The sequence below is a fragment of the Nyctibius grandis genome, chromosome 7, assembly GCF_013368605.1.
Source record: "Nyctibius grandis isolate bNycGra1 chromosome 7, bNycGra1.pri, whole genome shotgun sequence".
Lineage (NCBI taxonomy): Eukaryota > Metazoa > Chordata > Aves > Nyctibiiformes > Nyctibiidae > Nyctibius > Nyctibius grandis.
Window position 1 is genome coordinate 22,806,481 of NC_090664.1, and position 20,633 is coordinate 22,827,113.

Sequence of the window (20,633 nt, forward strand, 5' to 3'; positions counted from 1 at the left end):
CATTCATATCCATATTTAAGAAAAAGCCACAACTTTTTTTTTTTTTATGATTTAAAAAGAGAAATTTACCAATAATGTGCAAGATGAAGTACATCCTAGAGCAACACTCAAGGTCTTACACATATATTGTGTAGCTGAATGCTTATGCCTATGCTCAGAAAGGAAATAAAATCCTGAGGCTAAAAGCTGGATTTTATTTAGCTCTTATACATCTTTGGATGACTGTCTGTATGCAGCACAAATTGATAAAAATATTACATATTGTAAAGTGTGCCACATGAATTAGGTATGTAAGGGAACTTACTCATCCAACACAAGTTCCCTCGTTGTAACTAGGGGCATCCCCTGAAACTTGCCAGAATAATTTATTCCCTTGAAATGAGTAGGATTACAAAAATTAATAATAGAGACAAAGGGTTTGCCCTGCTGAACAAAAGGATTCACTTTTAATAGCTTTAAAATAACTCTTTATTATAAAAGAGCATTTTAACATTACTGTAGTGTAAGAAGTTATGTTTTGCTTATTTTCAGGAGAAGCTGTGTTGGATCGGAACTGGTAGACTGGCTTTTGGAGCAGTGCCCTTTTGTTAAGTGCAGATCTACAGCAGTTGGAGTGTGGCAGCTCCTGCTGGATATGGGCATTATATTATCAGGTCAGTCTTGATAGTACTTCTATCATGAGGAAGACTATCAGTTTCTCCTGCATAGGATAAGACTCATGTTTTTGATGGGAGAGGAAGGAGGGAAACGGGGGGAAAAAAAATGCAGATTGATCCATTTTTCTTGACAGTTGTTTATTTTACTATGCCTTCGGTAGGCTCAACTCTGTAACCTTTCATTTCATAAATACCAAAGATGAATCTCTTTTTTTTTTTCTTTTTTTGACAATATTTCCTTTCTTTTGCTTTTGCAAATGTAATTGTCTGTAACCAAGTTGCAGACTGCGTGTGTGTCTTTTTCAGCCTATTTTTTTTTTTTTCTCCTCAAGCTCTTTTAGGTTTTTCACAAGACAGCAGCTGTTTAGTCACTGCAGATCATGGCTTCACCAGATGACTTCTCTAGCTTTTAGTGATTTTTCCCTTCTGATCTCTGTTTTTCGTAGTCTTAGATTACAATGGATTGAGAGAGGATTCAGCTCCTTGAGATGGTGGTGATGCCAGGTTCTACCCAGCTGTCTCCACCTTCCCCACCAAATTTAGGGGTTTGGTCCATAATTTGGGTGGCAATACTTGGGTGGCAATAATTACACTGGTAACCAGCCTCTGGAAATCTGATGGACTTGACTTTATTGCTGGGACTACTTAGGTAGCTCAACTCAGAGCTAGACACTTAACTTTCCTCCTTGCGAAAAGGTGAGGTGTTATGGAAGATTTCTGCTTTTGTATGCTGACAGTATACTTAAAGGTCGTCTTCTGCTCCAACTATACTGACAGTATGTCTAATCATGCAGCCTCAGCAAGGGCTGAATGACTCTCCTAGCAGGAGCTTGTGCTTTTGGCTTTGGACACCATCCTTCGATCCCAATTCAATCCTGGTTATGCCAGGGAAGATGACAGCTGTTGTACTGGCGCATCATCTTACTCAGATCCAGTCTACAAATCCAGTAGCCCTGAATTTGAGGAGAAGCTGGGATAATGATGGGCTGCATCCCCATTATTCAATTTTGTTTACTAATGCCTGGCCATTAGTGAGAACAGATTAGAAGCCAATGAAAATTGAGGCTCAGAAATCTGAAAGTGGAAGGTTTTTTCCCCAATTCTGAACTGATTCCGAAATTGATTAAATACTCAACAGTCTTAACGCTTGAATTTCAGGAGCCTGAAGATCTTAAAATTGAGGTTTTGGGGTTGTCCTGTTTGGATGCACTGAGTTAATACAAGAGGGCAGGACGACTTCTATGCTGAGTTTGTGATCCTTCTGCCCTGGGTGGTGGTGCAACTCAGCATTAAAGTCAAGTGCAATACAGAATGTGGTGGTGACACAGAACCTTTACATGGTAAAGGTTTAAAGGCTATCTAATGATATTTTTTCTAACAGTGGACAGACAACTCTATTTTCAAGACACTCATGCTTTCTACCAGTTCTCAGCGGATGAATGTACCTACCTTTTCTGTGAATTTGAGAAAGACGAAGGATGGAAGAATGGAGTAAAGCTCCTACTGCAACTACTGCCATTATCTCCTCCCAGGACTGACATGTGTAATCTGTAAGTGTGTGTACACAGCTGTTTGCAGCTTTTGCTGACTGTTTTGTAAGTGGCTGGCTTATAATGATACTGTTTACCCCCAAACCACCATGCAAATGAGCCAGCTTTCTTTTTAGAGTTGACAAGCTTTGCAGAGATGCGCTTTACATCTGAGAAAGTCAGTGTGGGTAGATAAATGAAGACACTCGACTTGGGGTTTTTGGTATATTGTAGTTATGCACTAGCTTGCTGACCCTAGCTTGCTATATTTCCTGGGAAATGGCTTTATTATTTTTTCAGTCTCCTCTTACATATGGAGGTTTGGCATGAATTTGGCGGCAGGCATGCTGTGGAGCTGATTGACCAGCAGATCAGATCATAGAATCGTAGAATAATTTTGGTTGGAAAGGACCTTTAAGATCATCAAGTCCAACTGTTAACTGTTAATCTAGCACTGCCCTAAATGCCCTTGTGCTGTGTCAGGATCAGCTATCAGATGGATAGAGAGGATGGGTAGAAATGTGGTAGCTTCAGTCATCTGATTTTAGTTTGCTACTGCATGTTTGCTGGAGCTCTGTAATCTCACATTATTATTCCTTTTTCAGAATATGCCTTTTAAGTCTTGTTTTGCTTCCTGTATGTCTCCTCTCTCACCTGACTATTGGATGTTATCATACACTCTGTGCTGATACAGCTGTGCTCTAAATATTGCCTATTTAGAGCAGCTAGAAGGAAACCATAGTTATTTGTGCCACAGTGAGAGGCCAAAATATAGGAAAGAGGTGTCAGTGAGAGGTCTGGAGGCTCATCACCCCTCATGCCTTAGCAAATCTGCAGGAGCTGGCCTGGATAGACAAGTTGGGTTAAATTCTTTCATTGTCCCTAGCACGATGTATCCTCAAACCTGATACTTATACCGTGGAGAACTATTACTCTGCCAGTACTAGGATTTATCCTCTTTGATGTCAAAGACAAAACTTTCTTTATAAGTAGCTTCCTTCTCTACATATTAGATTTAAAAAACACATTCTCTCAAATAAATGTCCAATGGAAATATTTCAAAGGAGCACAAAACCCAAAGTCCCTGTAAGCAAGCCCAGCTTCTTAAATTCAGACATGTTGAGCTGATAGAAAAAAATCTCAGTAATTTCTCGGCATGGCTCAGGGCAGCAACTTGATTCCCTCCCCTGTTGCTGACTGCCCTCACCAACCAGAAACTGGCAGTTCTGGAGTGGTGATTCCTTGAAAACGCATTTATTTGCTCAGCTTGAGTGACTGTAGCCAAGTGACAAGGACCCCAGATTGGCTAGAGCAGGAGACTGAATGTGATCTTCTAAGCAGATGACTCATATGTGAGAAAACGTTTTGAATTTTTTTGCAAATAGAAATTCTTGTCTTCCAGCCTACTCTGGTGCTAAGCAGTTTGTCTGTCCCTTAAGTATCAGAGCGGTTTCGTCTTGATTTCAGTGGGAATTGGGGTTTTCCTCGTTATCACTGCAAATCAGACCACTTTTCATGGTTTGTGACTACTTGTACGAAGGCTTTGAATCAAAAAGACAGAATAGATAGGTCATATTGATGTGTTACGTGAAGGATGCTGGGTAGGAAAATGGATTGAAGACTTCTTAGGTTCGAGTTAAAAATGTGTCCTGCATGCTGACCTTGGCCAGAGAGTACCACTATTTTACAGTCTGCTTTGCAGTTTTATCATTCCAGTGCAACCATCATTTCTAGTGGAGGATGATCCCTGTCACATGAATTGAACAATTATTCATTAATGTACATTTCTATCTCCTTCCTGCTCATGTTATTCAAATTTTAGTTAAAGTTGGATTCCTTTTGGGAACATTGTCACTGAAGAGTTACTTTCTGGAGGTTTTACCTGTCAGATTGTGAGGGTGCTTTTTAAAAAAAATATATATTGAAGGAATAGAATTTTAAATAATGGTATGCTCTCGAGGGAGTATGATATTAAAGGGAAAGGAGGCTTTTCCAGGTTTGAAATTCTCCATGCTTGATGCAAATGATACACCGCTAAAACACAATCTGAAAGGGAATAGATGAGGTGTTTGTTAAAGTTATCTGACAAGGTTAAATAAACCCATATACTCTTTTTCATAAAGGGAGCAATTCTAAAAACTCTTCATTTCAATGAGTGTTTGTCTTTTCTCAAATATATAATCTGTTTTGCATGCCATTAGAAGCATAGTCTTTCTTGTAATTTAATATATTTCTATTCATTTTTCTGTCTTAGTTCTTCTCATAGCCTGTATTGATAGCATTGATTCTGTATGTATGTAGGGATAGAGAAATTCTTACCTTATTAATTAGATTCCCTGCTTTTGATGAAATCAGAAGCAACTGCTGCTTGTGCACCAGAAGGCAACGTTGGATACCTCCTGGTGGCCCTGGGAGCCACACGAGCAAGCTCTGTCTCCTTCGCAACTGGTGGGCAGCAGCCTTGCGCTTGCCTGGTCTGCTGGGTGCATCAGTGGTTTTCTGTGGAGCACCATGGATCTTCTCTCCTAGAAGGAGTCTGTAGACCTGAGTAGGCAGTAGCAGCTCTGGGGGCTTCCTTCAGTAGCTCTTCTGGAAACCCTATTAAATAAGGAAACCCTATTAAATAAACATGGCCTGGTCTCAACTTGCTGTACAGATTTTTGATGGATTTGTATTTGTTTCTGGTCAGTATTCGCAGTGTTACCAAATAATACTATAGTAAGTCCTACAAAGAAAATAGTGTTCTGAAGCCTGAGATGTGCTTATGGTTCCTGAATAAATGCTCCCTGTTGCCTTTTGACCTTGGGAAATTCCCATGGAAAACAAGATGGGACATAGCGGATTTTTAGCAGCTCAGACTGAACTGAAGGCTAATGTTATGTGTATTCTTCAGGACTGAGCCCCTGTAAATGTTGTCAAATGAGATGGGACTGATGCAGAGGCTTCTTGGGGTCATTAAACACCCTATGTTAATCACAGCCAATTCTAGTTGAATAGAAAAGAAGTGAATAGTGCAATAGCCTGGGAACAAACGCTGTATTTTCTGTATTGGAAGCTGTGCCGTGGACTTCCTTACAACCTTGAGCAATCACTTAGGCTCTCATCCGGTGCCTTCTGAATTCTTTTCCAGTGACTTCAATGGCTTTGTATCAGGTGTTTAATCTTTGTGTGCTTCTATTTCCTTCTTTGTAAATAAGGGTGTTTATAACAACACCTAATTCCCAGAACCACTGGTAGACTCCATGAACATTTCAAGAATGCATTGGGTACCTTACACTATTGAAATGTACCCCATAATATTTTTTTTAATTATTTGAAGAGATGTTAACAGGGGATTTTTTTCTTTATCTCATATTGCTTGTTATTTTCTTTTCAGAAGTGTTACGCTATATTCTGTGTCTTCTGTCCTGAAATAATTTACATTTTATTAATTTCAGAAAAGTAACCATTCTTAGAAGTGTTTGTTTTTAATGCAAATGGCCAGGATGGGATATTCATTTAGTTACTGCCTTATGGAGTTCCTGGAAAGCTTTTGCTGAACGCAAACAGCTCTCGGGTATCCGTGGGTCTTTTGTTGGCATTGTAGGTGAATTGTAAAGCCAGTGTAGAGACACAGGTAGTGGCTCTACATTGGACAGTTGAGGTCCAGGCTCAGGACCATGGGTGTATCCGTATCGCTTCCTCCATCAGCGGGTAGGGAAGTACTGCAGTTCCTTTCATGTGGCGTACAGTAATAATTGTGGTGGACCTGATTTGCCTGCATGCGGATCTAGGGTAAGCATCCCTGCATCTCACTCTGCTTAACGTACTACTGAGCCCACGGGCCACTGAGCTGTGTAAGCATTAGGCTTGGTTGCCTGGGCTTTGTAGCTCCTGTTTGGTGCCAGCCCTACCAGGTCTTAGCTGGCTCCTTTTGATAAAAATTGGATGATATCTGTCCTGATTGTGTTCCTCAGTATCCATTCTGTCTTACTTTTTTTCCATTAGCCTGGGTATCATAATACACTCTTCTCCTCTGATTCTGGAGAGCTGACTGTAATTTTTAGTATATTAATGGTTTCAGAAGTGTTTGCTTATATGCAAATGAATACTGGGAGTATTTTTAAATAGAAGATGAAGTGATCAAGGCCCAAGATGAAAATAGCTATGCTATCTTCTGTTCTGAGTTTATAGATTGCATCTGTGGCTGTGTCTACTGAGCTGCTATCTTTTGTCTCCAATTTAGAAGAATCAGGACCTAGCGTGTTTCTGAGAGATCAGAAGAGATCAGGTGTGTAGGGAAACATAGGCATCCAAAGAGGTCAGTCATTTTAATCTCATTCTAAATTGTAAAGAAAAAGACTGGATAAATCAGTCTTTGTAAATGAAACTTCATTCATTTATTTCTTTTGGGCTGCTTATAACACTTAAAATGTTAAATCACATTTTTCTTTGAATATGAAAGACAGTTACGAAAATAATTGTGATTTCTAATCTGAATTACCGTTTTGGTCTGAATGTGCTTGCCCCAAAATGAATGCATGTGTCGTTATGTGCTTTCTGACTTTAATTTTTTAATCAGGGAAAGAAATTTTTGGACATGGGATGTAAGAACCACAATATACCAGCTGCATGTTCCAGACATGTTGTCAACTCTCTCCATAAGCACATCAAGGCATGTGAGCAATTGAATAATTTAGTCAAAGATAGAAACTTCTGCTAATACCTGGGATTTATGTGTATTACAGCAGCTGCAGTTTTGCTATCTGCTCAGTTTGCTGGCATGCCATGCTTCTTGAATACCATGGAAAGTGAAGATCTCAAGGGCATTTTCTTTTTCTTTTTCCTGTAGTAATAACCCTGTCACATTGGTACCTTTCTACTGATCGTCAATAAACCTTCCAAAAGTCTCGCAGATGTTTTAGTGATGGGAATTAAACTGTTTTAAAGAAAAACACAGTCCTATCCCATGCTGTCCACAGCAGCTTTTGTGTGTTTTTTATGTGGGCCAGACTTCTGTGACAGTTTCTAGAAGGGTTCTTCCTGCACTGCCCCAATTTTGCAAAGACGCATTAAGACTCTCTGTCTTGTGAGTCACTGTCAAGACAACATAATAGTGTTCTTGGCCGTTGCTTTAGTTTGCTAATTTATGGCTTCTTACATGTATTTTTTTTCATTTTCACGTACTTTTTTAATATCAAGCTCCATGTGTCATATAATGATTTTGATGTTGTCTGCTTTTATCTATGTCAGCTTGTATTGCATAGGTGTTGCTCCACACCTTAGCAAACCTGGGTGGAGGGTAGATGGAAAACTCTTTGCTCTGTTGATGGAGTATATTTTTAGCAGAGCAAAATATGCATTCAAATAAGCAAATTTGAGCTAAGAGGGTCCTGCATTCTTCGCTTCTTCATCGTATTTTTATAGCTGAAGACTTCTCTCGCTGTTTCACGTTAGTCCGATCAAAAGAGTTCTTGACTGCAAGGGACAAAGGGTGTACTCTGTCATTACTGACACAGTTAATTATTGTCATGTTGCAGTCATCATTTTGATGTGGAATCTCAAAAGCCCTTTTACATTAGTGCCTGTGGCTACACGGTTCCTTGCTTTCCAGGAATCAAAATATGTTGAAACAGAATGAAAGAAATAATAAAATCTTATTTTTATTTTTTTAAGGCCTGATCAAAAAATAGAAGATACAGCAGAAACCAATGCTGAGATTCTTGCTCGTCTCACTTCTGCGGTAAGGTCACTGCATCAAAGTTTGTACTGATCATGTTTGAAATATTGTCATGTTTTGGGTCCTTTCATATTAAAGTCTTAGTGAAGAAGTGTTTGTAATGCAAACTACTTTTTTGTCTCTGAAAGGAGGAAGCTTTACTGAGGTCTTATTGTGCAATTCCAAAGCTATTAAAATCAGTCCAAGTAAGGACTGCTGCAGCCTGCTCTCTTGTAATCCATGCTATTCATGGCCCAGGAGATAACAATTTGGATGATGATGGTGATTTTTCTGCCAGGTAGCTTACACTCAGATCCTCTTGCTCAAGTGGACATCAGTGTGAAGACAATGATGGGGTGGGGGACAAAGGGAGAGAAAGAGCCTCAGCAGCCCTGGTGTAGATTATTATAAGCTTCTGAGGAGACCCACCTGGGAAGCTTGGTTATCTGGCTTCCCAACTATGTTTAGCCTTAATAAACTCCATCATAATAAACAACACCTTGTCCTATCTGTGCTAGAATTTGGTGCATCTTGTTTATCTTGCTGTAAGATCATTGTTCGAAGAAGCAGACAGACAGGACTTCAGAAGGTTAAGCTAGATTCATTTGATCTAATGTAATCTGTATGATGGTACAGAGTGCACCCTCAGCAAGTTTGCAGGTCATGCAAAACTGGGAGGAACAGTTGATACACCAGATTGGTGTGCTGCCATTCAAAGGGACATTGACAGGCTGGAGAGATGGGCCAACAGGAATCTCATGAAGTTCAACAAAGGGCAATGCAACATCCTGCATCTTGGAGAAATAACCTTATCCTCCTGTACAGGCTGGGGGCTGATTGTCTGAAAAGCAGCTTTGCAGAAAAGGACCTGGGGGTCCTGTTGGACAGCAGGTTGAACATGAGCCAGAAATGTGCCCTTGTGGCAAAGAAAGCCAACTGCCTCCTGGGCTGCATTAGTGAAAGTGTCATCCTCAGGCTAAGGGAGGTGATCATTCCCTTCTACTCAGCACTGGTGTGACAGATCTAGAGTGTTGGGTCCAGTTCTGAACTCCCATCACAAGAGACATGTGGATGTACTGAAATGTATGCAAATGATTATGAAGATGATCAGGGGAGTAGTGTATCTGACTTACAAGGAGAGGCTGAGAGAACTGGGAGTTGAGCTTAGAGAATGGAAGGCTACAGGAGGATCTTATCAATGTGTATAAATACCTGATGGAAGGGAATAAAGAAGACTAAGCCAGGCTCTTCTCAGTGACATCTTGTGACAGGACAAGAAGCAGTAGCAAAAAATGAAATTGAAGAAATTCTACTTAAACATAAGAAAAACATTATTTACTGTGAGGGTGATCAAACAGTAGAACAGGTTACCCAGAGAGGTAGTGGAGTCTCCATCCTTGGAGATATTCAGAACTCAACTGGACATGGTCCTGAGCAACCTGCTCTAGGTGACCCTGCTTTTGAGCAGGGGTTTGGATCAGATGACCTCCAGAGATGCCTTCCTGCCTCAACCATTCTGTGAATGTATGGTTCTGCGAACATCACACCTAAATCACAGCATGAGCAAAACATGGAATTAGTGCTAGTTCTGTTTTGGGTATGTGAGAAAGTATAGAGATGAAAGTGAACCAAGCCGGGTGAAGTTGTCATGAAAAAGGCATGAGGATAAGAGCTATTTTAAGTCAAACGAATAAAGTACTATATTGAAATTGCTGAAAAAGGAAATGGAAGGAGAATTTGTGCTGTATTTTGTTAAGACAAATGTGTTTGGAAAGCCAGTGGTTCTGTATGCTCAACCTTATGCAAAAATAATTTAAAATGTATGACATTAGAAAATTTTGTGGTTTAAAATTGTTTATTTTTTCTCTATATTCAAATTCCTTGTTTTCTCTACCTTTTTTTCCTAACTGAAAATGAAAGGATAACTCAGCGTCGATATCCTCCATTTTTAGTTCCATAGAGAGAAAAAATAGAGAAACATAAAATACTTTTACAAAGTTATATATTTTCCAAACCCCACAAAACTACCAACTCTATAAAACATTGCCAGAATCCCTCAAAAGCTTTTCCTCTCAAAAATAGAAGAATAATGTTTTTTCATCAGTTAAAAAAAGAAAAGCACTCAACAAAACAAAGTGACTTTCTGAGTTTAAGAACTGAATCTAACTGTTGCTGGATACACTTGAGTAAAATGCATATCCTTAAACATGTGAGTAATTGCCATTGATTTCAGAGTGCTTCACATCTAGCTTGCAAGGTCAAACCTTTGAACTACATCCTGTGTGATTCGAGCAGCAGGGCACATGGACAGTTGTGGGTTTTTTTTTTTAAATGAACCATTTTATTGCTGTAGCTAACTAGCTAAGGAAAAATTAGGCAGTTACATCTCCAGATGGCCCGAGACTCATCTATTGCCATGATGGTGTCAAAAAACTGATCTTTTCTCCTGCATTTTCTGATTTTCCACAAACTGTGCAAGCTCTCTATAAGGATTTTCTAGTCTAACTCTGGAGAAAAGATGTAAGACCAGAGCAGAATCCTCCAAATATTAACATCTGTATAATAACTTCTCCTTCTTATCCCTCCAGAATATTGCTTTTCCTCCATACGATAGACTGGGATCTAAAGGTACTCACTGTGAGTTTATGGAGAGCCTTTATGAGTCCCAAGGGAATTTGAACCCTCAGCTTACACCACTGAGCAGAGGGCTAGACTCACCAGCATACAGGTTTTCAACTTTTTTTTTTTTCTGCCAGCTTCAGAATTTGTATGGAAAAAAAGGGTCCTGTGAGCAGGAGCTGGAAATCAGAAGTGAATGTATTGGCCATGGCTGGAAATGTGTTCATCAATGTGAAGATCCAGTCCAAGCAACACTGGGGGAATGTGTGCCTACAATATAAATCATTGGTTTAGCATCTGAAAGCACAGGAAAAACTGTAAGGATGCATGCAGATAAGGTCTAATTTATATATTTCTGTAACTCTATAAAAGCTATTGCTGTTGCAGAGGGTGGAACTCACCTCACCTAAATATAAGTGGCCATATGGCAGGCATCTACATCTGAGGTAGCTTCACCAGGCACTCCTTACAGCCAGGGAGCAGAAATAGGCACTTTTAGGATGCTGAATGTATGGTTCATTTTGAAAGTCTACCTTGGGGAAAAACAGTCATACCTTAAGCTCCACTGGTAAAGTGTGCGCTCTCTTTGAAGGGGTTATAGAGTGACTAGCACAGACACAGGCATCTGTACAAGTTTGGTGAATCCCTCTCTCCACCTCTTTTTCTTTACTGTAGCCTGACTTTCTTTGTTGGCCTTTCTCTTATTACTTATTCCCTACTGCTTTTTGTTACCAGATGTTGTTTCTCTTGTAGACTTCCACTTTTCACATTCACTGCACAATTTGTGTGGTGTTTTTTTTTTTTGATGATTCTGTCAGTCTAGAGCTGATTAGTTAGGGAAATGCACTCTTGGTTTTAAGCAATGGTTATGGAGATTGTAGAAGATAATAGTGATAGCTGGGGTGAATAATGCCAAGTCAGAAGGGCAGTGGGGGAAGAAACTGCAGGGGTTTCTTTATTATCTTAATTTGTGCATAATGTATGGAATACACCTCTTTTAAGAGCAGAGTCAGGTACAAAAGATAAGACACTAAGTTGTTGGGGGTCTCACTTTTTCTTTATGGTTTATTCTATGATGGAAGAAGCAGAGTCAGTCAAGATAACTGAATGGAGCCTATTGAATTATGTGCTCATATCATGTGCTCCATTACAATGAGGCACTGACAACACCATCAAACTGAAATTGTAAAGGCAGCTGACATGCAAGCAGTGCAAAGTGCCATCTGAAATACATTTGCATCGGATAATCTTTTTGGTCATGAATTTTTAAGAAAATGCAGTGATTACTCCTAGGTTTAAAGAAGCATTCCAGAGCTGCCGTGTCATGTCCCAAAGAGCAGCTACATATTCAGTGTCTTGTGTGCTACAACCAGAGCACAATGGGATGGCTATAAGTGTTTCTACTGCGAAGCTCTTACCTTACCTTGTGATGGGACAGAAGAGAATATCGGGATGTTAATGCAGTTTATCTGGGAAATATAGTTTTCTGGTGCTTTAAGATGTCAGCCAATACTACTTTTATTTAGAGTCTATCAAACTATCATTACTTGAGATGCAAAAGTGTGAACTAGACTCTCTTCTTTTTCAAATCCCTGCTGTTTAGAGCTTTCTGTTGCAGGATTTCGTTTTGAGATTATGTAAGGATTGCCACTTTGTCTCTAGATCTGAAGTCCTGTTTGGCACGTTGACATCTAGAATATGGTTTCACAGAAGACTGCTATAGGCAGAAAAAAGAGAGGGGGAAAAAAGTAGAAGTGGTATGCACTGTCTGCTAGATGCACAGCTATGCCTTCTGTGATAAAATGACCAGATTCACGGATAAGAGAAGAACAGTAGTTCTCATTTACTTTTGAAAAATCTCTACCTTTGTCCTTTGAAGATGACAAGATTCACCATATTAATACGCCATTTGTATTTAATCAAGCAGAAGTATACGTGGGTACCACTCTGTATGCACACTCTTGCTCTTTCATATTGCAAAAAGAAAATTGATTAAGAGGTGGTAACATACCAACGACACACTCAAAATATTCTCTTTCAGATTTTAATAATATTTCTGTAAATAGTGTGTGGTAAGCTGGCCTTTAAACTGAATCAGTTTAGACATCTGTAATGCTACTCAAAATGGGATACTATTTAGATAGTGTTAGCTTTGTAGTGACAAGCTATATGTATAAACCAGTTTTTTGTATTTAATATCTCAATTCATTATGGTAGGCATAGCTGTTGTTTGAATGTGTATTTTACTTTGAGTCCACATTATTATCTTCAATGTGATGTGCAACTATCGATTTCGTGAAACAGGCGGTAACTGAAACCCTATTAGGAAGAAGTGTGATAATGTGTAGCATGTGTGCAGTGAGGAATGAATGTTGTACATGGATTTCCATGGGTCTAATGATTCATAGGAATTGAATGTCCAGCAGAGATGACAAGTGCATTTATGCTAAAATAGACAAAAGTATATAGATTATGAAATCTAGGGACACCAGGCAAATCCAGAATGATGCTTAGCAGTACCAATTCTTTGTGATTTGAGTGAATCCTATGAGAGGGAGCTCAGGCTGTCAGGATGAAACCCTTTGGTTAAGGAATGTTTGCTTAATATTAAGACTAGAGGAACATTTTTTTTTTTCTCCTTTAACTGAAGGGTTTTGCTCAGATTAAGCAATATGCCAGCTGCGTTCCTGGCACACAGCAAACAATGAGATATTTTGTATAACATAGACAAAATACAGAAAAACAGCCTTTTTATTACCTGTGATGTTAGCTCTGTCTTTCAAACTTGAGAAGTGCCACCTTATAAGCAAAAGTAATACTGCAAATATAACTGCAGGATGCCACAATGCTGCTTTTTCTTCTGAGAAGATGGGCTTTTCTTTACATTCACTGAGATTTGCATTTTTCAATTGTTTGATTGGGTTAATTGGTATGTTTACAACTGTTGCAGATTGTAGTGTCTCCTAAGGGTAGTCTTGAGATAATGTATTTATTAAATGCTAAAAGATAAAAATGAGACATCAGTGCACTGTTTATTACTGTCAGTAACCTGTGAGAAGAGATCAGGGTCTGGGCACCGACATTGTGACTTCCTGCTGAGTTTAATGAAGGGAGAGGGTCTGAGCAGTGAGCCATGAAAAGTTGTGGTGGTGTTATTCAGAAACAACTTGGGCTTTTATTGAAAATCCCACTCTAACTCCGGATAGCTTGTATGTACTATTTCTAGTGTATATTAATTGCTGCAAGCAAGCAAGCACACAAATTGTTTTTCCGCAGAAGAACTGTTCTTTCCCATCTTGCTTGCAGTTTATGCTTACATTAACCATGACTAACAGTTCTCCAGACATGGGAATGAGTGTACAGGAAGGAAGGAAGGGAAGGTAGTACTGCCAGCTTGCACAATTGTGCTGGAAACAGGATTACATTTAAGAAAACTGTGGCACTGCCTTCGTATTTTCCTGCTTTGAGTGGCAAAAAACCTCTGTCCCTCTCAGTGGGGCAGCATCAAGGAGTAGAAAAGGTCCTTGTACCTTGCAAGGACAGCAAAAAGCTCCCTGGTCCTTTGCCACAAGGGGAGGAAGGATGTGGTCTCTGGTATGACTGCCTTCTGCCACATGTGGAGTGTACTGCTGGGTGGCTGCTGAGTATCTGATCAGTGGATGCTGGAGTTACCATTGTACTGAGATGTCCTGGGTGATTTTGTCTGTCTTTCTGCTCAGACCAATATAACATTAACTATTCTTGTTTCAGATTTTCAAACTTTCCTTCAGAGTCGTGAGAGTGGGATGGTGACAGTTGTTAGTACTTGTATTACTTCGAGGATCCTTCATAGGCTTTGTGCCTTATTCTGATCATACCACATGTCTTGTGAATGATGTTTTAAATTTCATATGCTCTCAGAAACTGACTGTCAAAACTCCCACTGCAGAATAGCCTTGAGCTTTGCATAGGTCTGTCAGACAAGATGGCTAGTATGCACTGCAGGAGACTTTGTACGGAGAGTTAAGACAATCCCTAGGAAAAGAGTTGGAATGTCCCATAATTTTTTTAGATAATAAAGACAGGCTGTCTTGGGAAAATGAAGAAAATTGGAAGAAGCTGGGAGGTGTGCAGAAGGGTCTGAGAGCATGGATGGGGCAGAGGAAGGCAAAAACTGAGGTGTATGCAGGAGAGAGTGTCTGGTGTGCTGTAGGTCCAGTGCAGGGCAGGTGAAGCAACCGCAATGAGGCAGATGATGGCAGTCAGAAAGTAAGAAGTATAAAAATAATGCATAATACAGAATTTTACTGACAGAAAAAGGAACAGACCTATGGAGAGAAGTGGATGTAGAGTTGAGCTCGCTAAACCAGTAGCTGTGTGTAGAGATTATAGGGAAAATATGAAGAATGCAGATACAAGAGGCTGAAGAAGGGAGCTGGCTAACATGGCAAGGCTGTTTTATCACAGGCTAGTGAAATAGCCTGTAAATCTGGAAATCAGATAGCTCTCACTTCTGTATGTTCATCTCAAGCTAAATTTTGGTCCTGAAATGCTCAGCCATGCTATTAGGAGAGGTTGTTTCCTCCTGAAAGCTCCAAAAAGCGAATGCCAATTATATACATGAACCTCAGCCAGACCTCAGCATGGAGAACTCGCTTATCCTGGAATCACACAATAAATCCAGCATTACAGTGTGCTCAGCAGAGGCAAAACAAACATTTAACAAGGAAAGGAAGAAGCTTCAAGTGTGTGCTTGTGAAAGACATAAGCTGTGCAAATAAATTACAGGTCGGGCTACTGAATTGCCCACTCCCTGTGGAATGTGCAGTATTTACATGAAATTAAAGTAAAAAAACAAAACAAAACAGTTGTCACAGAATTCCCAGCTGAAAAGGAAATGGATTTGCTAGGAAAAGTGACTGTAGTTTCAAAACCAAGTACCTGCGTAATTCCACGTGCAAAGAACTGATAGCTGGTATCTTACCAGTGTTGCATTTTGTTTTGTTTGACTGTGCTAGCACCTATAACCATCCTTTCCTTTCCTGCTATTTTAGGTACAGAGAGAACTGGCTGCTGTCATTGCCTTGAAAGCAAGGAAGTCAGGTGAGTCAGGCTGGACTTTAGAAGGGGTTTTGTAATGCTGTTCCCTTTTGTCATTTATTGAAGTATTTGAATTGTCATTGCTGTCTTATTAACATGGGGAAGCAAAGATAGCGGACCTTGTTCCTCTCTCATTGGAGAATCTGTGTATATAGCACAATGCAATTACTGTCAAGCTTTGCTTCCCCTAGCTCGTCACACCTAATAACCTAGCTGGTAAAATCGGAGTTTTACAGTGGAATGTGAATTTGGGTCTCTTTCCGACCAAAATCACTATTTTCTTTGGGCTTGCACTTTATAAAAGAAGCTTATGTCGTCTTTTGGCTTACATTTAAGACAAATAAGTTGATAATTTTCCTATGTTTTCTTTTATGGCCCAGTATCTCATACCATCTTTGTTGTGTTTTACCTGCCTAGTCAGGTGTATTTCTTTATGCTAAAACAAAAGGACGACTTCATGCATGAAGGCGTTCTTTCCTGAAGACTTGTCTATACATCCGTATGGCTGTAAAGGGCAGTAGAAGGGGAAAGGCAAATGCATAATTGAAAGTCTCGGACAGTATAAGCATTTACAGCAAATGCTGGTGATACAGAGCAGAGGCACTGAAATACATGGTCATCTTAGCTCTGTCAGGGTTTGGTAGCACAGCCACTTTCAGAAGGTATCTATCTGCATTGCTGAGCTGGAATGGAAGTGAGGGAGCTGTGTTTTCTGGGCACTGCACGGGAACTAACAAGACCTAATCGGTCAGACCTGCCTCTATATAGGGTTAACTCTCTGGTGTCTTCATGTATAGTGCAGTTAATCTGCAGCAGGGGCAAACTGCCTATGGTGAAGTGAGAGTTGAATGTATTGCTAGAGTAAAACAGAGGTGGAGTTGCCTTAAATTATTGGCGTGTTCCCAAAGACATTGAGGTCTTTGGGAGCATTTTCACTCACTGAGCATCTCTTGTGATCTTCAATGATTTTGCTAAAAATTGAGATCACAGATCTTGAACTTTTTGAGCTATCTTCTGACCTGTTAATAATATTACATCATAATATCTGTATCTGTCTATCTGTGGCTTACAAGTACAGCACAAAAGTTATTACACACAACACATGTGCTACACACAACATGATATCTTAAAATGGAGGCACCAAGAAGCTGTGGCTGGCATATCTGCAAATATTTCCTTGAGAAAATGTAAGTATTACTAAAATATTCTAGACACAGTTTGATGTATTTTTGTCTGGAAATAGAAGTACCCATAGGTTATATACACAGTCATCTGTAAATGTAAATCTGCAGAAAGATAACACGAATCTAAGTGTGAATTCAGACCTAAATGGCTTCTGTGTAATAGCTTTGCTTCTGAAACTGCTGTAGTAGTTTACGATGTTAACGCCCCTCAGCTGCTTGCAGTTACCTGGTATCACCCCAGTCCCACCTGAATTATAATGGCTGAACATGGAAATGCTTCTGCTTTGGTTTGGTGCAAAGAAAAACAGGCTATTGTAAGGAAGGGCTCATAGTAACCTTTTGTTTTGCTATAAAATGGGCTAAGAGTATGGTGCTGTGTACCTTTTTACTTAGTGTTTATACAGTTCTAAGAAATCTCTTTCCCTGCTTCTTGGCAGTTGTGTTGGCAAATATTACTGCTGCTACTGGCAATAAATAAAAACTCCATTCCCTAAAAGAGTTGATTTTAACCTGAATTAGCTTCTCATTTGCTTTTGGTGGGTGGCTACATAAACGGTTCTGTCAGTAGAAAATGGGATGGGAGTTGGATTAGGAATGAGCTGCAGGAGATGGAAATGGGAAAGGATGATATCTCTTGGAGTCTCCTTCATATTAGTGTAATTGCAACCCACATAGAACAAGTAGAAATATTTTAGTTAAAAATCACAGCTTTAAATAAACAGAACTCCCTATAGAGCTTTGAAGTGCTGCCCAGCCTTTCCTAATACATTAATGTAAACACTTAAAATATCAGTTTAGATCTGAACAAAAGATACCTCTTTAGTCAGTTTAACCAGTGCATGCTTGTTGTTGAAATTTGCATTTCTTTATGCATCATCTTGGATGACTGTAAGAAATGGCTTACATGATCAGGCATAACTGTAAGGTCTAATTTAAGTTAATGCCTTTACTAAAGTAGGAGCAGAGTAAATTAGGGTGGTTGATTATGCTTTTTTAATTTTATTGCTGATGGTTAAATTCACAGCGTGGCAGTTACTGTTAGCAATCAAGCTATGGTATGCTGTGCCTGGTGAAGTGAAGCATATTTTGGAGAAAGTAGTTCTGGAGCTAAAAGCCACAGTATCTTTTGAAGATATTGTTCTTCTAACCCTCTCCAAGACTCCATATAATTCCAGGAAATAGATGAACAAAGATCAGACAAAGGGTTTATTTTGGCATGAAAAGAGTGGAATATGGCTATTGGGCCAGCTGCCCTGGGTGGCTTCCAGGCTGGTGTGAACGGCGTGGGAGCCTGGCTCATCTGCCTTGGGATTCGTGAGTGGGGAGCGCAGGCGCCGGGCATGGTCCGAACCTGCTGGCTGGATCCTGCCTGCAGTGGGTAATTGGTTCATTAACTGAAAGCTTTCCTGAAGATCGGCAGCACAAAACCCAAAGCTGTTGTGCAGCTGTTGTTTTTTCCAATAAATCTGTCACGGTTTAAAGCTGGGCCAGTTATTAAACCTGTGGCAGATGCCCTCTGTTATCCCCCCCCCCCTCCCCCCAGAGGGAAAGGGAAAGGGAAAAGGGAGAGAGGCTTCCGGGTTGGAAAGTTAAAACAGTTTTAATAAACTATAATAATGAAAAAAAAAAAATAATAATAATAGAAATAATCAAATATATACAAATATATATACAAAACCAAGATTGAGCTCCCCTGAAGTCAGCCACGTCACCACCGGCACTGCAGGGCAGGCTCCGGGAAGGCCCAGGCTGGGCCTAGCAACGGTCGAGAGCTGGATTCAGGGATGCACGGATCGGGATCGGGGGCAGCAGGAAAACAGCCGGAGTCCTCCTTGGACACCGGCCATAGCAGAAAAAAAAGGGCGCGACCCTCGTGATCCCCCCCCTTTATACCGAGAATGACGTGTGTGGAATGGAATACCCTCGTTGGTCAATTTTGGGTCACCTGCCCTGTCTGCTCCCCCTGCAGCTGCGACCCCCCTTCGGCTTTTCACTTGTAAGCAGTGAGGAATTCATCAGTGACCTTGGTTTCTCTAAGAATAAGTACAGCAAGAGCCTTACTGCACAACATCCCTACCGGTGCCTCAGCGATAACTACAAACTTCGGGCGTTATCAGTCTTGGAGGCAGACACTGTCTGCAAACATGCAGTTACTTAGAGGAGACTTAGCTGAAAGCAAAAATCACTGAAAGGAAAATCGGCCTGGTTTAGGCCAAACCAGGACATTCCTGTACTGTTTTTGATGGTTTGGTGGTTTTTAAATTAGTGTTTCACAGTATTTCCTCTAGATAGCTGGTTAGCGCTACCAGTAAGAGCAAAAAAAAAAAAGAGTATTTTTGCTTAATGCAAAAACTGTATAATTTGTTCCTGAATTACTTTCATATCTGCATATGCCTCTGCCCTTAGAGAGGCACTTCACAGTGATTTAATTGTACTAGAAAAAACGACGGATTAAATCTTTCATATTACTTGTCTAGGACTGTTGTAATCACTGGGTTACATTGCATGGAAAGTGCTATACAAACACACAAACACCACAGCTCCCTCCGCAAGAGGTCAAGGGGGTCCAACTACAAAAGTTTGCTATGCTTGGAGGGGAGGAAACGTTGGCTTTGGTTACCTGTGTGAAACAGTTTATTTTTGTTTAAATGAAGCTTGGGTTTGCTATCTAGTATATGTATATAAGAAGTAGTAATTACAGCTGTTTCAGTTCTGGGGCCAGAATGGCTGTTGCAGAGATTTAGACACTGTATCTACTGACAAAATGCTTTGAAAACCAAGGTAAAGACCTGAGCCTGCTGTGGGGTAGGGCAGAGTATCGAATTCTTGCTAGTACAGGATCTGACTTGGTGGAGAACGTCGGCTACTAGAAAATAAAAAGTCAGCAGGGTGGGGGGAAGAATGACTTTCCCTGACAGGTGTTCTTCTGTTTTTATTGTGGTGTGGAAGAATAGGAGAAACACATAAAACTGACAGATGGCTGAAGGAAAAATGCAGAATCTGAAAAATGAAAATCTTCTGTGCTGTGGAAAAAAGCTCCATTTTCATATTTCAGATGTGTACTGCAAGTATACCACTCCGACAGCAAGGCATAAGCCGATAAAGAGGTACTTGAGAGCCCTCATGCAGAGGGAGCTCAGTATTTTTAGCTTCTTTGCAAATAAAACTAAAAAAAAGGATAAAATTAATGTCTGTAATCCTGAAGCTTTGATGGATCTCAGTAACACTGTTGACTAGAAAACACGTTTATATTTCATTAGAATAAGGCTCTCATGATAAAGGTGACCTAAGAGGGGTAAATAAGCTTGTGCACTTCTCTGTGGCTTATGAAAATGCATTTAAATTGTTCTTTCTTAGCCTTGGAAATAAATAGATTAAAGGTTGTCTTCCTTGGTTTGGTAAAAGGTCTTTGGGAAGCAAGTAACTGGAGCAGAAGAGAACTTTGTTTTTAATTGTAGGCACTTGGCATTAGAATCGTTGTGTTTGTTTGTACCTTGCTGGCTTCTGATGGCTTCAGCAAATGTGCTGAAACGTAACAGAAATGCAGCCTCTTGTCTGAAGGTTTACAACGGTTGGCATTTATCTCAATTGCTTGTCATGGCTCATGGCATGTTTCTTATGTGTTAGAGATGGTAGCTAAAACAAGGATAAAAAGCAGCAAATAGCCTCAGGCTGGAGGCTTTAGCTGGTGGCGTAGCTACACAGGTACATCTGAACTGATCAAAATCTGTCAGGTAGATACTCTGAACTGGTGTTAAACCCATCCACAAACAAGATGCCTTGCATTTCTGTTCATGAACTTAGCTGCAGCCCATGGCATCACCCAGCAAATTCCTTCAACTTTATATCTAAAATAATTTCTATAACT

The 20,633-nt window shown here is 40.1% G+C and overlaps 1 protein-coding gene across 2 annotated transcripts in view; it reads left to right on the forward strand.

Moving 5' to 3' along the window:
* Nucleotides 1–20,633, forward strand: part of RAPGEF5 (Rap guanine nucleotide exchange factor 5) — a 164,714-nt gene that overhangs the window by 30,101 nt on the left and 113,980 nt on the right. For both annotated transcript variants that reach the window (XM_068404779.1, XM_068404780.1), the window contains exons 4-7: nucleotides 532–653; nucleotides 2,038–2,206; nucleotides 7,841–7,907; nucleotides 15,536–15,584. In XM_068404779.1, coding sequence (XP_068260880.1) covers nucleotides 532–653; nucleotides 2,038–2,206; nucleotides 7,841–7,907; nucleotides 15,536–15,584 — 407 coding nt within the window. The remainder of the gene's footprint in view (nucleotides 1–531; nucleotides 654–2,037; nucleotides 2,207–7,840; nucleotides 7,908–15,535; nucleotides 15,585–20,633) is intronic.